A 24,536-nucleotide genomic window follows, 5' to 3' on the forward strand; every position below is an offset into this window, starting at 1 on the left:
GATTGCTAACCCCTCCAATTCTAGATGAATTTGGAGCATACGAAAGTTGATTCTGCAGGCTTTTTGAAACTCTTTATATGTGTTGTAATGATGTTTATAAAATAACATGTATATAGCGCGTGTTCTGATTGGTCGAAGCCCGCGTTTGGATCAGGCCATCCAAACACGGAAACCATTAAGTAATTGTATATTACCAACCCATAAACAATTCGTGTAAAGCTACATACCGGTGCACATTTCTGGCAGGTGAAAGTGTCACATATAACTTGCAAATTAGCGTCACACACACATGTCCTGCAAGGAGAAACCTTCCATTCTTCTTCTATCTAATGATTCATGAAGAAATATGTAAAATATGTATTAATGGGTATTTGCAAGAAAAGCATTATTATAGCGTAAGAAACATACTTTGTATTTCTTGCCATTGTGAACACAGAACTGTGGTTCCCAGGGTCTCGTTGTCCAGTTTGGTGTGAAGGGCGTGGTAGTGGTGACTGAAAAATAGGGATAAATGAGAATTTAAAAGAGAATATAACATTTACTTTTAGACCTCATCAATCAAAGTTGCGAGATATATAATGTAGTAATCTGACCATATATAAACTTGCCTGCTACGCATTTACAACATTCGCCCGGACGATTTTGTAGTACATAACCCTATATTGAAACATAAATTATTCACACTTTATTTTTTTCCCTTTATTACCCGTACCTATTACCATCCAATCTTCACTCATAACATCCGTGCAAACAATCCATGCATTCAATTACTAGGTCAACTACAGGCGATACAGGCAACTGCCTACATGGCCCGGTTGTATAAAACTCTTTAACTACATTTTCCATAGTTAGGTGAATCCTAAACTCAGAAACTCTGATTGGCAAATTCTGTCCTTGACTACAGTTTAAAGCTAACTAGTCTTTTATACAACCGCTCCCTGATAATTTGTAATGGTAAATGTACAATCACGAAATCGTATAAACAACTAACATTTGTTTTTGATACGGTATACATACGCAATACCTAGGAATGTGCATTAGGGCGAAACCGCGATGCGACATACCTCTCCGCAACCATCAATTTTGCAAAGATGCCCGCATTTTTTCTTTCCATTTTGACATTTACACGATAAACATTCACCTTCATTCCACATCTCGTGCGGCTGGAAACATACAAAAAATACATAGAATGAAAACGTAATTTCTCTTTCGAGACAAGCGTATTATTTGTAAATATTACAACAACATATAGGCCTTTAATTTGCATAATTTGCATGAGGATTTATATGAGGATTCCTAATCAATGTAATTTCTATGTAATTTTTATATGGCAGTCTTACCTGTCTAATTGTCCCATTTACAACACAGTAGCATTGACTAAGAGTTACACAACTTTTGCCATTGTCGTACGTTCCTTCAGGACATTCACATCCGGGAACACACGTTTTTTCTATACATTCAGTGTTCTCGCACGTTTTTGTGCACGAGCAATTTTTGTACTTCATTCCTGCTCGACATTCTGTAAATTTAAAGTAAAATCAATTGCAAAATCCAAGATCTTCCTGTCAGTTCGTAGTTCTACACACAACTCCCTTATCATCGTCCGATCCACATGATTTATTAAAAAACAACACTCACTAGGTTGACAATAGCAACATGAATCTGGGTTATCGTCAATCAGCTCTTCATCCTAAATGACAATCATTACCCGCGAGTTTAGTTGATTTGTCGATGAACTAAAGTGCTAAGCTACATCATCCGTATTTATCTTTTAAGTATATATCGAGGGCATGCGCCGAATTCAATTTGAATTTTAGACCGTTGAGGTTTGACCTATTCTCGCCGGGTTTATCTTCTCGTGAATCTAGCAACCCGGCTGTGGCCGAAGCACATCAATATGGACAACTTACCTTTGGGCATGTGTCTATGTTGCAACTCGTGGTACAATTGATTTGAGTATTCATTTCGCATCTGCAAACTTTGCATAAACCTTCTTTGAATGTTTCATATATCTAAATGGTAGAATATCAAATATGACTATACTACTCGCGACAAGGGCTGGTCTGCTCAAATGCTATTCTCAGTTATTCGGTGATAAGCTGATCCTAATTTTATAATTATCATATATATCATGTGTATTTTGTATCTGCACCAAGGCCGATATGATGTCGAAATTCATTGTTCTTATATATGCGGTGTTTTCATTCTTACGAGAATTAGGAATTTTTAGACCGCACAACAGTATATGTATATAAATTGGAGAAAGTAGAAAATTTATGACATGGCTAAATCGCGAAATATATTTCATTTTGAGTAATTCAAGGAGAGAAAAACATATTTTTGTTCGTTTCACTTTTAATTTCCAACTCTAGGTATAGTTATGGCGCGTTCGGTTGATTTACGAATCGAAGAAAAATAAAACTTACCTGGTAAGTTGTTCCATTGTGAACACACACAGGGGCAGTTGTAGGAAGGGAGGTAATACTAGTTGTAGTAACATTCGGGGTGGTTTCTGTAAATATATAATAGAAAATACTTTAACTCAGCTATGTCTCAATTACCTAATCTGCCTTAATAATTTAGCTACAAAATTCCTGCTCTACAGGCTACACTCTGTTTCTCATTAATTTTCAAAGACGAAGCGGTCCTTCGAAAGTTGGATGACATTACTTATATACAGTATAGTATAGTGATTTTGCAAAACTTGTGAATTTCTCAAGCCTGTTTTCATGTTTATTATTTGGTTTCTAAAACGGACGAATCGCCGGGCCTTTTTTGGGAAAGTTGAAAATCACTCCCAAGCGGAGAGTAACTCCTAAATTTCGAAAAAAAACAAGTGAACCCATGCAGTCCCAGAGATGTGTATTTTGCAATTCGACTGTGATTCGAAGATGCTGATACAAACTTCATATATACTCACTAAGTCCAACGGCAGAATTTTTAGTTGTTACTGGTTTTCCTGTGCCAGTACGAAAACCTTAAAAAAAATGGGACATATTTTAGAAATCAATCACAAATTTGTTTCCCAATATGGCTAGACTCAAAAGATTAATAAAGTTATTCACTGGATAGTGATTATTTTAAAGATTACCAAATTCTTAACCCATGGCATTGCCATGGCCAAGATTAAACTTCACAATTTTAAAGTTAAAATATAGTTTTGAATATAATTATAAATTTTCTTTAATTATATAGCTTTTAAAGAGTTTTCACGACCGCTGAAAAAAATTAACTATCCAGTAAATACCTTCATCCACCTTTTGATCAACAGGCCCTAGTTTTTGTTTTTTTCTACCGGTGCATGCATGCAGCTGCAATTACAAATCGTACAAACATCGAGAATAGGCGATTAGAATACCATGTTACCAAGTTGCCGCTCAGGTTCTCCCTCAACAATGGAAAAATTATAAATTACTGCGCCCATTAGGCTACTATATACTAAATCTTAATATCGTGCCTTCCCATTGAGGCCTACTACATTTACTGAGCTATGTAAAAGATGCGCTAGTATCAGGCTGACCTTATATCTAATTAAAATAAAAGTTTCGTGGACCATCCCCCGACTGAACCCAAAAAAGCTCAAGAAAGAGTATAAGAGCTGCTTTCCACTTACGCGTTTCTTTACGCGCGGAAAATTTTAAATGTTTTATTTAACACATGGGTCAACAAATGCATACGAAAATATACGGAAAACTATGTTCTTTCGATTCATTCACCTAGCTTTTTCAAATATAACTTATAAGGGATTTAGACTGAAAAACGCGTAAGTGGAAAGCAGCCCTAAGTATGTGCAGTACGTGCATGTCAGCATGTGCTCGGAAAAGGGTTACATAGAATATATTCATTTTTTACGCATGATAAGCTTTCCTTGTGAACACACTATTCGATAATCCTTTTTAACAAACTAAGCTGAACAATCCATACTTCAATAAATCCTATTTGCCCACGATAATTGATAACTAACCTCCTTCTGTGGTTGTACTTTGAGTTGTTGGGGTGGTTTGATTGAAAGTAGCGTTACTGGAGGTGGTGGTTATATTCTTTTCTGTGATAATACTTTGCGTTGTTGGGGTTGTTTGTATTCCAGTAGTAGTAATGGAGGTAGTGGTTATATTCTTTTCTGTGATAATACCTTGGGTTGTTGGAGTGGTACTGGAGGTAGTGGTTATATTCTTTTCTGTGATAATACCTTGGGTTGTTGGAGTGGTACTAGAGGCAGTGGTTATATTAGTTTCTGTGATAATACCTTGAGTTGTTGGAGTGGTACTGGAGGTAGTGGTTATATTCTTTTCTGTGATAATACCTTGGGTTGTTGGAGTGGTACTGGAGGTAGTGGTTATATTCTTTTCTGTGATATTACCTTGAGTTGTTGGAGTGGTACTGGAGGTAGTGGTTATATTCTTTTCTGTGATAATACCTTGGGTTGTTGGAGTGGTACTAGAGGCAGTGGTTATATTTGTTTCTGTGATAATACCTTGAGTTGTTGGAGTGGTACTGGAGGTAGTGGTTATATTCCTTTCTGTGATAATACCTTGGGTTGTTGGAGTGGTACTGGAGGTAGTGGTTATATTCTTTTTTGTGATAATACCTTGAGTTGTTGGAGTGGTACTGGAGGTAGTGGTTACATTCTTTTCTGTGATAATACCTTGGGTTGTTGGAGTGGTACTGGAGGTAGTGGTTATATTTGTTTCTGTGATAATACCTTGAGTTGTTGGAGTGGTACTGGAGGTAGTGGTTATATTTGTTTCTGTGATAATACCTTGGGTTGTTGGAGTGGTACTGGAGGTAGTGGTTATATTCTTTTCTGTGGTAATACCTTGGGTTGTTGGAGTGGTACTGGAGGTAGTGGTTATATTCTTTTCTGTGATATTACCTTGAGTTGTTGGAGTGGTACTGGAGGTAGTGGTTATATTCTTATGAGGTATATTGAAGCAGTTCTGTTCATCTGCTCCATCATCGCAATCTTGAATATCATCGCAAAGCCATGAGATCGGTATGCACTTTTTTTGGTTTCCCCCCAGGCAAATGAAATCTCCAGATTTGCAGCAATTTTTTTCGTCTGAATTATCTGGACAATCTTTGTAGTTGTCACAAAAATAGCTTTTTGGAATGCATATCGGTGGGTTACTATTAGGGCATGCAATATTGCCCTTGTGACATCTCGTTTCTGATGTTGGTGTAGATGAAGGACAATTATATTCGTCCTCCCCAGCCTGACAATCTCTCACCCCATCACACATTTGCCTGCGAAAATTATGCATATGTTGGATTGATTCCAAGACATGTTTTAAGTACTATACAGTTCACATTCCGGTCGACAAGAAAAGTCGACCTGAATGTGAACTGTATATAGTACTTAGCCTATGCAGCTTGGACTATAAATGATTTAGAAAAATTAAAATTTTTAAAAGTTCAAAAGTGAGATACTAACTTGTAGAGATAACATGTCCCATTGTTGCAAGTACGTTCACGACACGTGCAGTTCTGGTATTCATCAGAATTATCCCCACAATCATCCACACTATCGCAGACATTATTGAAGTTTGTGCACTTGCCGTTCTTACATTGGAACTGATTAGGACGGCAAATCGGACAGTTTTGTCTTTCATCGGAATTGTCACCACAGTCATTATACTTATCACACACGTACTTCTTATTGATGCAAGCGCCTATAGCAAATTAATTAAAAACCGCTTCAATAATAAAACAATGGAAATCTAATGGATACGTAGTCAATTACAGAAAGCGTTTTTAGCTCAAACGGTTAAAAAAACTCGGCAAACTATGCATTCTTAACATTCGAGACCAATTATTCCAGTTCATATTATAGTTTTCAACTTGCTAATCTTTAGATTGTGTTTTAAATTATATGTTGTATAGCGCTGGTATTGGTTTTTCGTAGTTAGAGTTACTTTTGTTGGTCGGCCCCTTTCGACGGGCAGTAAGTAATTTACATAGCTATATACCCAAATACCGGGAGACATTGATCGCAAAAGTTAAGGTATGTAAATAATATAACTGATATGTTATTATTACCATTATCACATTGGAAGCCTTCGCATTTCGAAGTTGTAGACGTGATTTTAGGTGTAGTTTTGGGAGCAGTTGTAGTCACTGCTTGCGGACATCCAAACAACCCTAGTCGTAAACAAGGATGAGACCCCCAAGTATCTAGTAAGATCTTCACATAACGAGCCACAAATGGATGACGTAACCTGTTATAGATCGTTGTACGGGCTAGGACGTTTCCAGTGAAATTCTATAAAAATATATTCCAAACATTTAATGAACACCACTATATAATTTTAGGAATACTAAGATTTAAGCAAACTTATACCCAACAACGGGCGATTTTAAAGCGATAGAAAAAAGCTTCTATCAGATGGATAGCGTTATATCCGGCTTTCAAACAGCTGGAACCTGAACACTACCGACTAACGTGCATCATGCAGATTGTTAAATGAGAGAAATGATTCATATTTAAAATTCCTGTGTAAGAAAATATCGTCCTATATGCATGCAATGGTGGATGACCAGATAACGCACATGCATGCTTTGTGAGTAATACAATGAGCTTACATGTTCTGTCCCGTTTTCTTGATAAACAATCCATTTTTTCCCATCAATACTGTAGCTTAGCTTGTATGATTTCGTCCGCTGTGCGTAGATTAAGGGCGATCCTTGAGTAGCAACCCGTGTGATTAGCGCACTTTCCAGTAGTCGCACACTCAGCCACGGTGTTTTATCATGATCAGCAGCACACCATACACCAGCACCAAATTCGTGATGCGTTTCATTAAGACGACCCTCACTGGCTCTCCAGTACGGATTATTTGAGTGTACCGATGAGGATGAGAAGTTCTTGTCAGATATCGCACCTTTAGCCTCTAACAAAGTGCATTGAAATATCACAATTAGTTGTTAAAAAATAGAGGGGGGAAGTAACTACTGTACTAACTAATAAAATACGCAACAACAGAAAAAATCTACAGATATAAGTCATATAACATTTAAGTAATGGTATTTGTTTCTTTAGCAGTAATTTCAGCTAAAACTTACCAACGCCAAGTGCATCTTGACAAATAGGAGTCACATTTGTACAGTTCGCTTCGTCTTCACCACTAGGACAATCTTTCACTTTGTCGCATACCCAACTTTTCAAAATGCATCTGCCGTCTGAACACACATATTCATTTTCCGGACATTTGGACGTTGGTGTTGTGGGACGTTCGTACGGCAAACACTTGGGGCAACAATTTTCAGTCACTATTGTAAATAATGGCGGGAAACAATTTCCGAGTGTCGGGCAAGGTTTTGGGCTACAAGTGACATTGTTGTCCCAGCATGAGCATATCTTGCAGCCTATCGTCCAGACTTTGAGTGGTTCGTGGTAATAACCGTCGTGTATGCATGGACATTCCACACGGCGAATGCAATGACTGCCGTTAAATACTGTATTACTGGGACAATCACATCCTGGTTCACACAGGTTGCCGTTGCTAGTGTTTTTGAAAGTGAAAGACTGGCAAGTGTCCGCCATGTATTGGCATTTTCGAATACACTTCGGGGAACAACTCGTGTACACCTATACGAAAAATTGAAATAAGAAAAGATTGGAATAAATGTATGTTATATACGTAGAAGAAGGATAAATAATATGGCCAGTTTCCACGGATTCACGGATACTCTATAGTCAATGTGAGTGATGTGATTTGGCTTACCAAGTTATTTGGACAAGCAGGTGTCGGGGTCGGGGTCGGCGGCGTTGTTTGAGTTGTAGTTGTTGATGTTGTTGTAAGACAATTGGCCTCATCTGAACCATCATCACAATCTTCATTACCGTCACAAACCTGTAAAATTTTACAGAGTATACAGTTTCTGAGGAGCCCAGTCAATTCTCGCACACGACACTGATATTATTAATTTACATACCCAATCCTTCGCAATACATTTGCAGTTAAGGCATTGGAAGTTACCAAAGCACTTGCTTGAGCATAGGGTTGAGATATTTGTGCTCGCTGTAGTGCTGACAGTGGTGGTTGATCGATTCGTACTTGGTGTTGTGCTAACTGTAGTTGTTGATCCAGTTGTAGTTGTTGATTCGGTTGTACTCGATGTTGTGCTAGCTGTTGTACTACCTGTGGTTGTTGATCCATTTGTACTTGCTGTTGTACTTGCTGTTGTACTAACAGTGGTTGTTGATCCATTTGTACTTGGTGTTGTACTTGCTGTTGTACTAGCAGTGGTTGTTGATCTATTTGTACTTGGTGTTGTTCTTGATGTTGTACTGCCCGTGGTTGTTGATTCCGTTGGTTTTGTGCTTGCTGTTGTACTAACAGTGGTTGTTGATCCATTTGTACTTGGTGTTGTTCTTGATGTTGTACTGCCCGTGGTTGTTGATTCCGTTGGTTTTGTACTTGCTGTTGTACTAGCAGTGGTTGTTGATCCATTTGTACTTGGTGTTGTGCTTGCTGTTGTACTAACAGTGGTTGTTGATCCATTTGTACTTGGTGTTGTTCTTGATGTTGTACTGCCCGTGGTTGTTGATTCCGTTGGTTTTGTACTTGCTGTTGTACTAACAGTGGTTGTTGATCCATTTGTACTTGGTGTTGTACTTGCTGTTGTACTAACAGTGGTTGTTGATCCATTTGTACTTGGTGTTGTTCTTGATGTTGTACTGCCCGTGGTTGTTGATTCCGTTGGTTTTGTACTTGCTGTTGTACTAGCAGTGGTTGTTGATCCATTTGTACTTGGTGTTGTACTTGCTGTTGTACTAACAGTGGTTGTTGATCCATTTGTACTTGGTGTTGTTCTTGATGTTGTACTGCCCGTGGTTGTTGATTCCGTTGGTTTTGTACTTGCTGTTGTACTAGCAGTGGTTGTTGATCCATTTGTACTTGGTGTTGTTCTTGATGTTGTACTGCCCGTGGTTGTTGATTCCGTTGGTTTTGTACTTGCTGTTGTACTAACAGTGGTTGTTGATTCCGTTGGTTTTGTACTTGCTGTTGTACTAGCAGTGGTTGTTGATCTATTTGTACTTGGTGTTGTTCTTGATGTTGTACTGCCCGTGGTTGTTGATTCCGTTGTACTTGGCGTTGTACTTGCTGTTGTACTAACAGTGGTTGTTGATCCATTTGTACTTGGTGTTGTACTCGATGTTGTACTTGGTGTTGTACTCCCTGTGGTTGTTGATTCGGTTGTACTTGATGTTGTGCTCGCTGGGGTTGTGGAAGTAACTAATAAACACAAAAGCTACGTAAACCTGACGGGAACTTATGGTCGATATTAACAATTCTGATCAGATGTACTATTTTAGTTCTGCTCGGAAAAAATGAAAAGTCGTTAATTCTATCACAAAATTTGATATGTGAAAACATCCGGCCATGTCCGCTTTAACCGGTTACGTGGAGAACTACTTTATGTAAATATATGTTACATGTGAATATATGTTCGATATTCTTTAGTCCGACAGTCTCTCACCAAACATCGAACGTGAAGAGTCTTTTCCCCTAGACATCGTCAATCGTCCAGAGAGAGAAGGTCAATCTTTCAGTCAAATGTGGAATAACTCACCTGTTGTTGTACATGTTGGACCTCGACAGTTTAGACAACCATTTTTGCAGACGCTAAAGAGAAAACAGTTGAACGATATTTTTCTGAAAATCGGGGTATTCTATTATGTTGAGTTGCTATTTACTCAGTTCCGATAAATATGTTTCTTTATTCCCTGCCAAAATTATGTTAACGCCACCAAGTAGTATAGGATTTTCTATTGTTTAGGATCGAGATGTTGCCTGTTGGATATAAATTACCTGGATTGGGTTAAACACTGAGAATATTTCAAAGAGACTTAACTACGAACATTATTTCCTCTATCTATCTTCTATCTTAGATATCAATTTCTGTAAATCCACGAAACATTTGCGCATGCCCTAACACTGAAAGTGTATAAATACCATCTCTGACAATTGCTGATAACAAATGCAGTTGCGTTGTACACTTTTCCATGTAAAACACAGGGACAATCTTCTTGCTTTATGCATTTTCCATTGTGCTCGACTGTCCCTTCGGGGCAGTGGCAACCTTCGACGCAGGCCACGGGGCAAACTGCATTTTTTTCACAGGGGCTTGAGCAGGTGTTGGCGCATGCTGGACCACATGACTTGTACGTCATTCCTCCCTCACATTGGACAGCTACGTGTTTTAAAAAAAATATTTTAGTAACCTTGACGTCTATAATAGAACATTAAAAAACGAAAGTATAATCACGATGGTAAGAGATCTCAAAATAACTTTTTGCAAAAGTATATCGTTAGTCAACCTTGTGAATAAAAAAATTATGAGATGCAAGTAATTAGTGACAAGTTGCAATGCAAATGCATGAATTAAGTGAGAACAATATTTTGGTGCTCTACATGTGTAAAACTACAGCGAACGTTTTTGCTACGAAATCTTGAAAATGTGTTCAACTACCACAAAGTTCTTGTGACCTCCATTTGATATGAACACCATGTCGATTACACTCTCTTGCGTAAGCTGCAATTGCTGTACACATACATTCACAATCACCACCTGTATCGCAACCGCAAGCATCATAATAACAAGCTTGGTAGTATTTTTCCGGATCAACCTGTATAGTGAAGGAAAAGACAGTCAACTTTTGTTAAAAACTGTTTCTTGATATTGTGGACAATCAATCATACTTTATCCCAAAAAGAACGGACAATTGCAAGCCTAGCTCGCTTCTTAACGCGCAGGCAAGATAAGTTTTTCTTATACTATAAAGTCATATCAACATATTCTTATATAATTCTGTTTTTATAGTCAAATTTTGACGGATCCACTTCTTAGGTATGGAATGTAGTCTATTAATTATTGATGAAGATGTTCAGTAAAATGGCTCCAGTTGATTTGCTACCCGTATGCATTGCGAGTAAACAAACTTAAGACATTGATAAGAAGTTAGTTATCCGACAAAATTTGATTGTGTGAACAGACCTTAACCATCATACTATGTACTGTCCGATAACAGCTACTCTTCAAATAAGGTAATGTATGCTGTACTTATATAGAGTAATTATTACTTACCACGTCATGACACGGTTTAAAGACACCTCTCTTGATGATACCGCACGTTTTCTGTGACCAGGCAGCTCGTTCTGGATGCACTCTACAAGGGTGCTTTGGCGTTTGGGCTTCGGGACAGAAAGGTGTAATCCTCCAAGTGTCGCCAAAATCACTGGGAGAGACCTCGACTGATCCTGAAGGACTGGTGAAGTCGTCGTTTTGATCATCGTTATAATTGCCACAAAGACCACACGTTTTTCCTGAATATAAAAAAAATATGGAAAATTTTTTAAAAGCACTTAAACATAATTTTGAACAGGCTTTACAGGGTGATTGCAATTAAAATCTTATGTTGTTATTGCAATTTTTTCTTATAATCACTTAGAACTGATCCAGCGCTAGTCAATTTACTGAGGCAAATTTTAAACTTAAAAAGTACGTGAAAATAAGGGTGCAGTTGGCACTAAAATTTAATCTACCAATGCATTTTAAAGGCAATTTAAAAAGTGAAAAAACCCAAATGTATATTAGCAAAATAAGACGACGGATTGCGGAATTTAGTAAAAATGATAGTCCGGGGCCGCGAAAGATCGTTAAGTCGTGGGGGGGGGGGGCAAATATTCATATAAAAAACAATCAATTTTAAAAGAAACTAACAATGCTAAACGTGAATATATGAATATCTCCTACCCCCCCCCCCCTTGATCATCCACGGCCCCTGATGATAGTGAATTCATGTAAGAAAGTAAATATAACACAAACCTCTAAAACTCGTTTCTAAAGTGATGTATATTCTCGTTCCAAAGTCCCATACGATTGTCATTCCTATCTCCGTACGAAGAATAAGAAACAGTCCGCTCTTCTCCAGCTTGTAGTTTGCTTTTTGTATCGACTGTGATGAGCCGGGAAGAGAACTAGCCTTTGGCTCACTTCCCCTCACAAGTTTTATCTGCGTATCGTTCAAAGTGATAGTTATCGACTTGGTACATGTTATTCCAGTGCTACCGCAAGGAACATTCTCTGCCTGCACACGAAAAGAGCCTAGTTCACCACCACATTCGTCTTGAACTAATGTATAATCGCATGCACCGTGGAATTGATACCGCTTGTTGTCGAACGTGGTATAATGGGAGTCCCCATAGACGGAACAGCTTTTTGGACACTGTTTGTGTGTACAATTCCAACTTTTGCCAGTGCAAGTGCTGAAACGCAAAAGGTTTCAACAAAATAATTATTTAACAATTACCAGTATATATAGTTTAGTTTGAGTTGTTTGCAAAAGTTGTGGTCTGTTTTTACACTACAATCCTCTTTTTGAGGGCTTTTAGTTGAATAAAGGTATATAAACAATACGCACCATGTATTGCAGTCCTGCTGATAAGTTTCGCCATTTTTATAACTTCGTCCACCGCGATGACAAGGACATTGTTCAGGATTCACACAATCTCCATTGTGAAGGACTTGGCCTTGAGGACATACGCATCCTTCTTCGCAAAGTGTTTTTGAGCAAGGTAGATGAAGATTTTTGCAGGTTTTTGCACATTCCTTTCCACATGGAACCCAGGCTTGGCCTTTGGGACATACTGTTTCTAGAAATTCGTTACCTATATCTTCTTATTAGTTAATCCGTTATGACATTTTCTATTTCTATTTCTATTACCAAGTATATATATATACGTAGCCCTATTGAATTTACCCTTACATAATATTGATGGAATATATGTGTCCAACTGGTGTTATTACAATTTAAAGACATCAAGTACATATTAACCATGAAGTATATCGTGTAACCACACCCTACACAGTCTAACATGAAAAATATTCCTGTCTTTTTTCCTGATTACATACCTGAACATGTACTGTTATCGCATTCGAAAACACCGTTAACGCATTTGCTGTAAAAGTTAAAAAGGAAATGAAGAAAATGGTTTTTCAGTTTTGTTGATTTTTAGGCCGATTTTTCTAGTCTGATATAGTTTGATGTATGTACCAAACATTTGTAACGTAACTCACCATGAAGTACAGCGGTTTTTCGTTATAACAGAATTTGGTTCGTATTCTTTCCCCCCATGGTGGCAAGAACATTTAGATATTGGAATACATAAATCATCATCATTTAAGAGGGTGCCGTTGGGGCAGAAACATCCAGCTGTGCATTCTTCTTTGCAGTCTGTATTCATCGAGAGATCCCGGCAACTCTTCTTACAGGATGAGCCACATTCACGATACCTTTGGTCAGCAATACCACAATGAATACCTGGGACACAGAGTATTGTTGAGTGAAAAAGGAAAATATGTTACCTGTTTCCAATAATGACTAATGCATTCAGTGAAGCATTGAGCTAAAAGCATCATTGTGTTATTTCTTCTTATCAATGCTGTTTTTCTTGATATCCCATAGGGTATAAAGACAAAAGTTCTAATCCTACCTCATCAGTATAATGACGCACATTGCCGTAATAATACCCTGTAATGGACTGTGATATTTCGAATCCTACAATCTTCACTACAGTACTTACTGCATTCAGGCGAAATGGAAGGATTTCTCCAGTCAATTTCCACGCCATGTCTTGCACAAGCATGTGTATACGACGCAATTGCAGAACATAGACACTTGGTGCCATCCTGACATCCGCACACATCATATTTACAGCTTTGGAAGTATCCTTCATCAATGTTAACCACATGATGGCATTTGGTGAACGGAGCTTTCTTCAAAATGTTGCACATTCTTTCAGCTTCGTCCCTTCTTTGCACGTGAGCCTTGCATGGGTGGGTATGATCTCTGACAACTGATTTACAACTTGGGTCCATCTTCCAAGATTCACCAAACAGCGCAACGTCAGTTTCAATGTTATTTTCAATGGTTGTGAAGTCATCGTCTTGATTTTTGTTAAAGTTTCCGCAAAGACCCCTAGTTTTGCCACTCCAGTGACTTTGAACTATGACATACACGGTGCTGATACCATCCCACGTTATTTCGACACCAATATCGGATGTCACTCGGGTCATAAATGATGATCTGTCCACGGTAATACCTGCAATGATAACATCAAAAGACGTTAGTCACGTGCATACAGTGCTTGGCACTTACCATTTTCAAACATGAGCCGCTAGATCGATTTAGATATTTCTGTGCACGCCTTTTTGTGGCACCGTTGCTGTTAAACCAGCGAAGTTGACATTACCGTTTTGTTTGTATGGAAACATAATCAGGTCCTGTCCATTGATTTCTACTTGACTGCCTCTTTTTAAGTACACTTTGGTGATGTTGAAATGTACAGTCACTGTCTTTGTACACGCTTGAGTATTATCTGCTCCACAAGGAAAGTTATCGACAACCACAAGGAAAGTGTCTGCCACGGCGTCTTGGGCAAGGACATATTTACATTGACCCATGAATGAGAAATACTTGCCATCAAAAGTTCGGTAATGCGGGTCGCCTGTTGCTGAACATATTCCTAAGTATATTCAACAAAGTATGTCGAACATTTTTAATCAGTAGTGCCAGCGGTACCGCAATAATAAAACCAATCAAAAAAAATGTGAAGTAGAGAGCTTCACTCATATCATTCAGATTACAGAATAGCTTAAACTAGCCGATCTTCCAAAGAATCCTGACTACAGATTTTTTTACTAGCTAGCTATTGAGGTAGCAATATTTTCCACTAAATATTGAATTTACTAAATATGAATGTGCAAAAACATGGTTATTTTTCTTGAAAAACACTCCCTGAGAAATTCTACGATTGAAAATACCATTAAGATTTTTATCCCTTCTATATATACGCAAACCCTTTAATGTCTAATACGTACTTACCCGGACACATTCTATTAGTGCATTTCCAACGACCTTCAGTACAATAACTAAAATTAAAAGTTCAATAGAATGTACGTTAGTTGCATGGTTTCAAAAATATTTATAATTGTCCAAGTGCAAATTGACAAAAAGGACGATATTGTCAGGGCTTACCAATCATTACAGTCAACCGGTATTCGTGCGAGTGGTTTATGCCAAATTTTATTGTGTTCACATGGACATTCTTCTAACTTGTAACAACGTCCATTCTGCAGAACTGTTCCCGTAGGACAATGACATCCATCCACGCATTGCTCTTTACAATGGAATCTCGACTTACCGAAACCGGCGCATGTTTGTGGACAGGCTGATCCACATGGTGTATACAGCATACCATTTTTACATTGCACAGCTATAAAGAATTGAATGAAATTTCATAAGATATCATGTACTTACGTACATGCGGAAACTGCAATACTTGTAAGGCGAATAAGAGCTAAGATTTGAGATTTGAGATTTTTAGGATAGAGACAATACCAATTTGACACATCAATGAATGGTGTAACTGGTGTTATTACACTTATGTTCCGATCCGGTGGCGGAATATTATGGTATAATTTGTTGACAATTAAGGAACATGTTGCTGATGTTTGAAAAATAGAAAGTTCACAAATGAGATTGATTGGTTACTTTCTGCATCAAAATCACTTACGGCAAAGATCTTTCTTCCTCCATACAATCGGCACTCCTTCTTTAGCGCATGCTCTCTCGTATTGTGTCAATGAATCGCATATACAGTTTGGGTCTGACGTTATATTGCAAGCGCAAACATCCTCCTCACACATCTCTATAAAACGTTGAGGATTCAGGCTTCCATGACAGAGGCTGAAGGGAAAGTCGTTCAAGACTCCACACATTCCTCGAACCTTATTCAGTTCGATTTCACTCTTTTTGCTACAGGGAAAACGGACTTCGTTCTCTGGTATATTTCGACATTTCTCATTTACACCCGGCCTGCTCCAGCTGTTACCAAATCTTGCGACTGAAGTTGTGATCTTTCCATCTGGGGTTTTCATGTCATCATCTGGGATGCCGTTAAAGTTTCCACACAGACCACACGTGGTATTCCTAAACGCCTCAGGCACACGTATATAAACTCCACTATGGCCATCCCATCTAATGCTTATATCTTTGTATCCATAGAGTAAAATGTAACCTGCAACCCTTTGTATCACGATACTATTCTTGAAATACGGCGGTGAAACTTCTTTGCCATCGATTGTTACACGGTCTGATTCAAGCTGCAGTAAATAAACAAAACGAATTAGGTTTTTCAATCTTTGTACTAGCAAATAAGTTGATTAAACATTTTGGTTGTACGGCGCTGATTCCTAAAATTGTGAGTAGTTGCTTAGCCTACCTTGATAACTAGTTCCCCCATGTAAAGGCGCACTGAGCGGGCACAATCCGCAAGATCGCTGCATTTCGGATCATTTGCTACTTGGATACTGTCTCCGCCATCACAAGCTTGAAGCAAGTTATATGTGCACTTCCCAGGATAGTAAAAATATTTGCCATCAAATGTCTTGTAGTGAGTTTGACCAAACGTAAAGCACAGATTTGGATCGTGATGGACTGGCGAAACTGTGCAAAAGAAAAAGAAAAGTAATAACTATATGGTATTTTCAATAATGTTGTTGTTTCAATCTCATTTTCACACATACGAAATCCATGTATGCATGAATACTACCTTTGAAATACACAGTAAAATAATTTGTTCATACAAATAAGTGTTTATCTTGTTTCCACATTCTGGGAGCAAATAATGTCATGGCATTTGGTGAATCTATTTTTATCTTTAAAATTTCTTTAATATCTATTTTGCTGATCCCGCTTTTTTGTGAATGCCAATGATATACGTAGAAAACCTGAATCAAATTAGTATAACGTAACCTGCCTGATGATTTAGTTCCGATCATGCAGTATGCACTAATATTTTTGTGTTGAATGACTGAGAAGGCAATGAAATTCTAAACAAGTGAATATTTATAATATTTTCGGGGTACAGCAGCACTAAATCCTCCTCCTGCAGGCTGGCTACACGCCTCCGATCGCAGTTGCTGTCTCTATTGATACAGCTTTATAATAAAAGCTATATTCCGTACAAACAACATACCTCCGAATGTTGGTGCCGCTGTTGTTGTGATGATTGCTATAGAAAGAAACAACGTGACATTGGAGTTGATATTCAGAACCTTTTTTAGAGAATATCCACTTTGTGGAACTGATCTTTTTCTCATTAGATAATAGAAAGAAACTCCTCCTCATACATGCTTCATTTCATGGAGTCAAACTGAACAGATTGATACATTTCAACGTGCAAGGAATCGGTGAATCAAGAACGCATATGTACTTACAAAGTTCGCAATTCCGTCCTCCCGTTCCTGGAGGGCAACTGCATTTATCGGGTAAAACACATCTTCCATGCCCGCAACCACCCGTGCACACCGCTAAACATGATTAGAAAGCATATTTTACGCAAATACCGAGTATATATCTCCTTTAAATTCTCACGCACCTCTGCAAAATCTAGTTATTGTATGGCAAACTCTCCGTTAAGACAATACTTTACCACGCGTGAATCCTAATCTAACATTTCCTTAATTTTGACGTCGTTATTAGCTCATATATTTACATGCATCTCGTTGTTCGTATTGATAAAAACTAGAATACGCTCACCTTTCTCGCAGATTGGACCAGTCCACCCACTTGCACAAAGGCAATTTCCTGCACGACATGTTCCACCATTTTCACACGGAACGCGACAAAAATCTTCACAGAAAAATGGAAAAAGAGCGTAAGCGCGCAATTATATTATAATGATACTAACGGTGATAATCGTGCTTGATTGTAACTCGTGTGTCGAATTAGACAATTCCCAAATACTCGAATTATATACCTGTATCACATTGAGGACCTGTGTAGTATGGTGGACAAGAGCATGTATCTGGAGCAACACATGTACCGGTATTCTTACAAGCTTTACTGCAGATTGCTGCAAAGAAAATAAGGGATATTTTTGCGATTTTCTCACCAAGCGAATTGAAACCAAGGGCGCAATTCTCATTCAATGCGAATGGTTCAAATAGCAATACTGAATGTGAACTATACCATAACGTCTTCTGCATGTTACCTTTGTGGCATTTAGTTCCTTCCCATCCTTTATCACACGCGCATTGTCCAGGTTTGATGCATGTTCCATGTAGACAACCCTGCCTACAGATTGCTGGAAAATGGTAAAAAAATATGATGTACCGTTGTGCGAAAACTGGATAGCGATCCACCAAACATGGTTTTTCTTTCGCTCTAAAGACCCGTTCTCACAACCCAACTCTGCCGGATCCAATTCACTTAATTCTGGCGTATGGAATGAACTTCGTTATTGATAAAGAAGCATAGCATTGGTTTTATTGGAATTGCTGCTCATGTAGGCCCATAACATTACAATTCAACGGACTGTAAAACATCCATCAAAAGTGAGTTGGACAAAATTGGATCGTGTAAACAGAACTTAAAATTGCCCGTTGTTCTGAATTACTTTAATACCTTATAGTATTCTTAAATTGGTGATTCTCTTTATAATATAATTCTCAGTTCAAAAGCTGTGTTTTCACGTCTATCCGTATTCCTGCTTTCGTACAACCGGCACCAGGTTGTGCCACGAAAGAAAGTTGGGACATTAAGCTTCGTTACAGTATTATTATATAAAGAAACAGGTCAATACCACATGATGTTTAGTGAATTATATGGTATACTACAACCACAACTGTTGTACTTTTACTTAAGCGTATTGAACTAACTTACGTTTTTCACAATAACTTCCTTCATATAAACCAGACTGACAGAAGCAAATGTTATTCTGACAAATTCCATTGTTTTGACATGCCGGGATGCAGGCAACTGCAACAAGAAGAATCGCTTGTTAGTTGTTATTGTTATATAATAATATTCATTCGTGATTTCTCATACACCAAATCCGGGCGAGGATGATATATTCATGAGTTGTCAGCTACATCGTATTCATATTATGTCGAGTTTAACATGGGAAGTTGACAATCGTAACAGCTTGTGAAATTAATTTAAAATCTTGAGGGCATATAACATGATCTTCACAGTGGTGTAGTCTTTCGATTTCCGACAATACCATGTGCTTGTTTGGTTTCAGTAAAACTTATTCTAAAACCTCAAAATCATCCTCTTACCGGCAAAGCTGCGCCGAAGTGCGTTTGCATAGCGAATATCAATTAGGCCAGTCATGCCGGGTGTCGGTTAAAGTGGAGCACATGCACCTATGCCTATGTCTTACCTTCGCATCTTGTCCTGTCGCTTCTTGGCGCTTGACCATCTGGACACGTTAAACATCTGGTACTGCCTCTGTTTGGTTGGTATTCACTATCTGGACACTTTATACAACGGTCTTGATTTCTATCGTGATAGGACTGAGCCGCACATGGTTCTGTTCAGGAAAATTAAGAAAACAATGTAAACGCTGCTGGGGGTGTTGTACTCATCGACGACAACACTAAACGTCACCAAAATTAAAAAGTGTACACTGTACATTCAACCATAACTGCTGTAGTCAACATAAACAGTCTCTGGTCTTCGAACGGCATATAACAGATATGGTCAGCTTAATTCATTTGCATGTTTTCTTTTGAATTTTGACTGCATAACTGTTAGCTATTTCAATTCTAAAGAAAACATGCAAATATTTCGGAAACAAGTGATTGGGAAATCCGCCTAAAATCTAGTTCATACGTTGCATGTTGGTAGGCGTCGAAGGCAATTCAAACAATAGATAATGAGATATGGTAAACCACGTTTATCCTCATTATTTTCTCATTGATCTCTTGCTTGAATTGCATTCGAAACGACCATGCAAAATGCAACGTACTGTATAAATTAGGCCGTATAAACTGAGCCAAACTCATGTAATTTAGGTCCACATGTTGTTGATCAGATAGTATTATGTAATTAGATAGTGTTGATCACATGTTGTTGATCAGATAGTATTATGTATAGTAATACAGTCTGCGCGCAAGCATAACAATATCAGTCAATATGATCATAATGCAGATTTACATGTTCTGACGGGCAGTTCTGTCATCTTAGATATGCTGCTCGGCTTCATTTTAGTGGAAAATCCCTATGCAGTCCTATGCAAATTCAAACGCAAAAACGAGAAAAAGAGTGTAAAAAAAATAAAAAAATGCGAAAACCTTTCTTTATTATGAGTACCCAGTACGGTCTATATATTTTCGTATTTTTATCCCATGCATGTAAGTAGTTACAAACCTCTTTCAAACCAGGTAGTCATATAGATTATAGCACCTATAAACGAAACCAAAACTTACGGCATCTTCCATTTCTAGCAGCAACTGAGCCTGGAGCACAGCAAGTCGACGAAATATTCAGGCCAGCAGAATCTTTAGTAACCTCTGTTGCTCCATACGATGAATACGGTCCTTCGATTTTTGGAGCCTTTTCAGGGTGATCAACTACAGATTGAAGTACATTTGCTTGTGCAACACAGGTGGCAAAATCCCATTTACGGTATCCAACGTCCACCAAATATTCCAGCGATGCCTCGATCTTGTAGCCAGATGATACTGAGACTTGCACAGTTCCAAGTCTGAGAGTTGCTTTACCTTTGCATTTACTTTTTAGTTCATTTTCTCCAATATCAACAAGTTGTTGCATAATGAGTCTTGCCTGGGAGACATTGAGTGTGACGGTGTCGGATGATACGGTCCCATACTTAACCACGATGTTCTCTTTAACACAACTCTCTTTATCATTTAATCTTATACCTGAAAAAGCAAGTGCACATTATGTATGTTACTTGCATCGTGTATAATAATTTTGCATGGGTGTATGAATAATCTATGACGTATATACACTTGCAAGTTTAAGTGTCTGAATGGTAATGAAAAAATAGGAGTTAAAACCAATATATATTCCGAAGTCGTGTAAAATTCAGTAAAATTATTTTATTTTTTTCATCGACAACTAAGTCTAAAACAGTCACCACTACCTGCAACTTTTCAACATTTCATTTCTATTATTGCCTTACTACATATTATTGCCTTACTACATGTATTATATCAAATGATTTCAGATTTTCAGTCACAATTCACTGGTACCAGAAATTTAAGTAGCAGACTTGAAGAGCATTTTTTATGAGTTAGGGGTTTGTTATATATGTATTAGAACATTCTTAAGGAAGAATGGAGAGAGACGCGACTTTCAGGCCTATGAATGAATTTTTTACCCAAATATATATTACCCAGTGTATGCACTCTTGAGACTACTACTGTTTGCATGGTGCATCAAGCAGTGCCAGGCACCCTCGTTCGGTTTATTTGCACCAGTGTAAAGAAAGTGCCTCGAGGATTATAAATACATTTTTGTCATTGAACGCATTCCTGCGCTCAAGTATTCATTGTCATAGTACTAATGCACAATCGTCGTGATGAACGTGGCGGATTTGGAAGTCCTGTTTGGTTATTAATTTCATCATAAACAAAAACTCTCCAAGTGTACCTTCTGGCAAAAGTGCGGCAAGGACAGCGAAATGTGCGGTGTGGGGTGGTGAGGTGAGGAGGAGGGGAGGGGAGTGAGGGAGGATTCCACGGTGACCCTACATTTTTTAAATGACTTATAGTATTATTTAATATGTACGTACGTGTTACGCAGCTTGTTCCAGTAAATCCAATGGGGCAAACACAGCGGTTGTTCGCATCACATGTTCCTCCATTAAGACAATAACACTTTGTATTATAAACTGAAAGTGTGAGAGAGAATAAATCGTATAAAATTAAAAATCCATAGTTATCGACGTCTGATTGTATATTGGGAGTTGAAATATTATAGATTCGATTAAATATTATACAGGTTTAGCGACTGCTCAAAATATAAATAAACTTCTCGACCAATAATCTCAGTCAGGAGGCAATAACCGTGAAATATTGTTATTTAAGTGGAGGGTGGGGGGGGGGTGTTATCTTCGTGTTAACAGATCGTAAAAACAATCAATTTGAAAAAAAATGTATAATGCAGAACGCGAATATATAAATATTTACAATCCCCCCCCCCCACTTAACTACCTTTGCGACCACTGTCAGGAGAGTCATTCTATGCTTGGCGAGGGCCTATAGTCCCCAGTATACTTAACGGCAACAATAATTTTGTGTTGTTAAACGTCTGCTTACTGTCAGTTTGCTAGTCCGTTTTGGCAATACTCAAGCAACAATGTTCATTCAATGTTCGGCCGCATGATAAATTGATAATAGACCTGAGAGAACTAGAGTACCTGGTTTAAGGCATTTCTTTCCGAAGCACGTTGAAGGGCAACACTTTTCACCTCTTTTACAATCTGAATCATTTTGGCACTGATCTTTACAACGAATTGCGAAACGTCCTGGGCTTGAATAATGTGGGCACGATCCGGGATTGCTTCCTTGAAAAGAATCAACAAAAAGATGATTGAAAAATAGTCGTTTTCGTCTATTTAGGATTTTAGAATCGATCTAGGAAAAACGTCTTTATGGGAAAAGGTTCAATTGATATGTCACTGCAAAGTGCAGTATCCTTACTTAGGTTTTGTCTTTTGAAGTTGTTCCCTTCTCCTGGATCATCAACAGCTATAAAGTAGAATAAATAAAAAATATTTACTTGTTGTTGCAATGTTTATGTTTATGTTTATGTTGCAATGTTGTTAAAATGTTGCTTCAATAAAAGCTTAATTTAGAGTTGAGACAGAGTTGGGTCATTATCTATTTCGACAGATTAATCAATTTATTGTCAGTTAACAATTTGTCCGATCCCCTTCATGATGCATGGCATTTAATTTCAGCCGTAACATGCAGGTGGACTTCTAATCAGTATAAAAATTCTGTGCAAATGAATTGATCAACTCCATATTACTCAGTTCTACCCAGAGAGACATCATATAAAGCGTTAGGCTATACGTACGTGTCATACAATCGTCTCCTGCCCAACCATCGCAACACCGTTCAACCGTCCGAAATAGAGTCTTTGATACCATGTGTTTTGTCGGCACGATGACTTTTCTATCAATTGATATACGAATTATATAGTTAACAATTTCACTTTTGATCAGTCTTGACTTCGCAATCTATGGTGATGCATTTTCGTACATATGCAGGCGTTGTGAATAAATGACTTTAACATAGAGTCGAAATATTTAAAATTGTATATGTTGTCTTGTTGTGAAGCCCAAATTCTGGTTTTACAAGATGATTTTAATGTCCTTTTTTATAGCGCAAATGTATTTTAACTGGAAAAATCATACGATTCACATCGCATAAAATAAGTCAGAAAAGCATACAGTCATAATAGTTTTCCGAAGAACTACGTGTTCGAAAAAAAACTTTACGGAAATTGCGTTTGCATGCATATGTATTGATTTTATACTTGATATGATTAACATTCCGAATTTCACTATTGGTGAAAGTCAGTAAAGATGGTTATGGATTTTTTTAAGTTTTATTATGAAGTGTAATGTTACACTAGTTACATATATTTGCATATAAAAAACATCAAGAGATGAATATCTCGGGAAGCAAATCATTTCACAGCCACAGGTGATCTTTATACAGTGCAACCATAAAGGCAACATGAGTTCTGAACACTGATTAAGCGAAAGTATTGTGCAAGTATAGCTATCGATGAACTCATGAGAATTACTTGAAACCAGATGTTGCGTTGTCACAGAATCACAGTCTTAATAAATTGACCTGCATTAAAGGCCGACAACTTAAGAATGCATTATTGCATATATTCTGGCTGGCAATGATACATAATACATAATACAGGCAGGTGTGGTCGTCTAATAGACCTACCATTTGTCAAAGTTGAAGGTTTGAACGTCGCCAATATTTTAATCTGGGGTTGCGTTGAGTTGCAACAACATGCACGCGCACGTAAAGGATTTGTGCGGGTATTATTTGAGATGGAATGTCCGAATGATCTAGAATCTCCGGAAAAAGTGTTGTGACATTAAATGCTTCACGCCTACACCCTATCCCATTGTTCCCATTATGCTAGCTTGTGCAATCAGTGTTTCTTCTAAGCTTCTAACTTGATCTTTATAACGACGACAGTTGAGGAAGGGGAAAAATTTATGATCAAATACATAAGTGTTAGATTGGCAGTGTCCCAACTATTTTTGTCTGAAGTTTTAATCTTCTTGCATGGCGGACGCTTTTAAATATAGCTTCAAGCCTTCAATTCAGTCCCCAAAGAGCAAGTTTTCGAGTTAAACGTCCGCAAAGAAGAGTGAGTCTGAGTCTGTCTGACTAAATCTCTCGTGTTTCTTATTTCCATGTATAGCTCCAGTCCATTTACATTTACTTTCAGTATTTCTTTTTGGTACGACTTTTTCAGTAATTAAACCGGTTGAAGTGTTTAGACGGGAAAATATTTGAAATGTTTTTAGTACTAGTTTCCCCCCTTTTTTTTGCGTAGCACTTGATAGTGATGAGACATATCTATCATCTTTATATATGCTCCATTTCCTGTATTATATGAAACTTATGTTTCTTGTTCATTTGATTCATTTCTACATGCATGTATATTACGTTCTGCA

General features: G+C 37.9%; 1 protein-coding gene across 4 annotated transcripts in view; it reads right to left on the minus strand.

Moving 5' to 3' along the window:
• Positions 1-24,536, minus strand: part of LOC114526453 (mucin-2-like) — a 57,272-nt gene that overhangs the window by 30,396 nt on the left and 2,340 nt on the right. The window contains exons 3-45 of one of the 4 annotated variants that reach the window (XM_028548056.1): positions 22,901-22,998; positions 22,522-22,569; positions 22,239-22,385; positions 21,612-21,710; positions 20,281-20,736; positions 19,233-19,382; positions 18,731-18,826; positions 18,060-18,152; positions 17,826-17,921; positions 17,606-17,698; positions 17,284-17,376; positions 17,043-17,078; positions 16,287-16,510; positions 15,579-16,167; positions 15,041-15,278; positions 14,888-14,934; positions 14,256-14,528; positions 13,587-14,105; positions 13,081-13,324; positions 12,916-12,962; positions 12,425-12,671; positions 11,830-12,269; positions 11,089-11,327; positions 10,474-10,630; positions 9,957-10,194; positions 9,574-9,626; positions 8,955-9,236; positions 7,933-8,858; positions 7,722-7,850; positions 7,060-7,585; positions 6,580-6,887; positions 6,037-6,259; positions 5,432-5,669; positions 3,965-5,244; positions 2,921-2,977; positions 2,427-2,512; positions 1,911-2,012; positions 1,639-1,690; positions 1,341-1,519; positions 1,065-1,163; positions 609-657; positions 409-494; positions 228-326 (exon numbers count right to left, since the gene is read on the minus strand). In XM_028548056.1, coding sequence (XP_028403857.1) covers positions 228-326; positions 409-494; positions 609-657; positions 1,065-1,163; positions 1,341-1,519; positions 1,639-1,690; positions 1,911-2,012; positions 2,427-2,512; positions 2,921-2,977; positions 3,965-5,244; positions 5,432-5,669; positions 6,037-6,259; positions 6,580-6,887; positions 7,060-7,585; positions 7,722-7,850; positions 7,933-8,858; positions 8,955-9,236; positions 9,574-9,626; positions 9,957-10,194; positions 10,474-10,630; positions 11,089-11,327; positions 11,830-12,269; positions 12,425-12,671; positions 12,916-12,962; positions 13,081-13,324; positions 13,587-14,105; positions 14,256-14,528; positions 14,888-14,934; positions 15,041-15,278; positions 15,579-16,167; positions 16,287-16,510; positions 17,043-17,078; positions 17,284-17,376; positions 17,606-17,698; positions 17,826-17,921; positions 18,060-18,152; positions 18,731-18,826; positions 19,233-19,382; positions 20,281-20,736; positions 21,612-21,710; positions 22,239-22,385; positions 22,522-22,569; positions 22,901-22,998 — 9,781 coding nt within the window. Of the gene's footprint in view, positions 1-227; positions 327-408; positions 495-608; positions 658-1,064; positions 1,164-1,340; positions 1,520-1,638; positions 1,691-1,910; positions 2,013-2,426; positions 2,513-2,920; positions 2,978-3,964; positions 5,245-5,431; positions 5,670-6,036; positions 6,260-6,579; positions 6,888-7,059; positions 7,586-7,721; positions 7,851-7,932; positions 9,237-9,573; positions 9,627-9,956; positions 10,195-10,473; positions 10,631-11,088; positions 11,328-11,829; positions 12,270-12,424; positions 12,672-12,915; positions 12,963-13,080; positions 13,325-13,586; positions 14,106-14,255; positions 14,529-14,887; positions 14,935-15,040; positions 15,279-15,578; positions 16,168-16,286; positions 16,511-17,042; positions 17,079-17,283; positions 17,377-17,605; positions 17,699-17,825; positions 17,922-18,059; positions 18,153-18,730; positions 18,827-19,232; positions 19,383-20,280; positions 20,737-21,611; positions 21,711-22,238; positions 22,386-22,521; positions 22,570-22,900; positions 22,999-24,536 lie in introns of all 4 variants that reach the window. The other 3 variants (XM_028548058.1, XM_028548057.1, XM_028548055.1) reach the window with 3 other exon arrangements.

Source organism: Dendronephthya gigantea, unplaced genomic scaffold (genome assembly GCF_004324835.1).
Source record: "Dendronephthya gigantea isolate DGI-Jeju-01 unplaced genomic scaffold, DenGig_1.0 000038F, whole genome shotgun sequence".
NCBI classification, from domain to species: Eukaryota; Metazoa; Cnidaria; class Anthozoa; order Malacalcyonacea; family Nephtheidae; genus Dendronephthya; species Dendronephthya gigantea.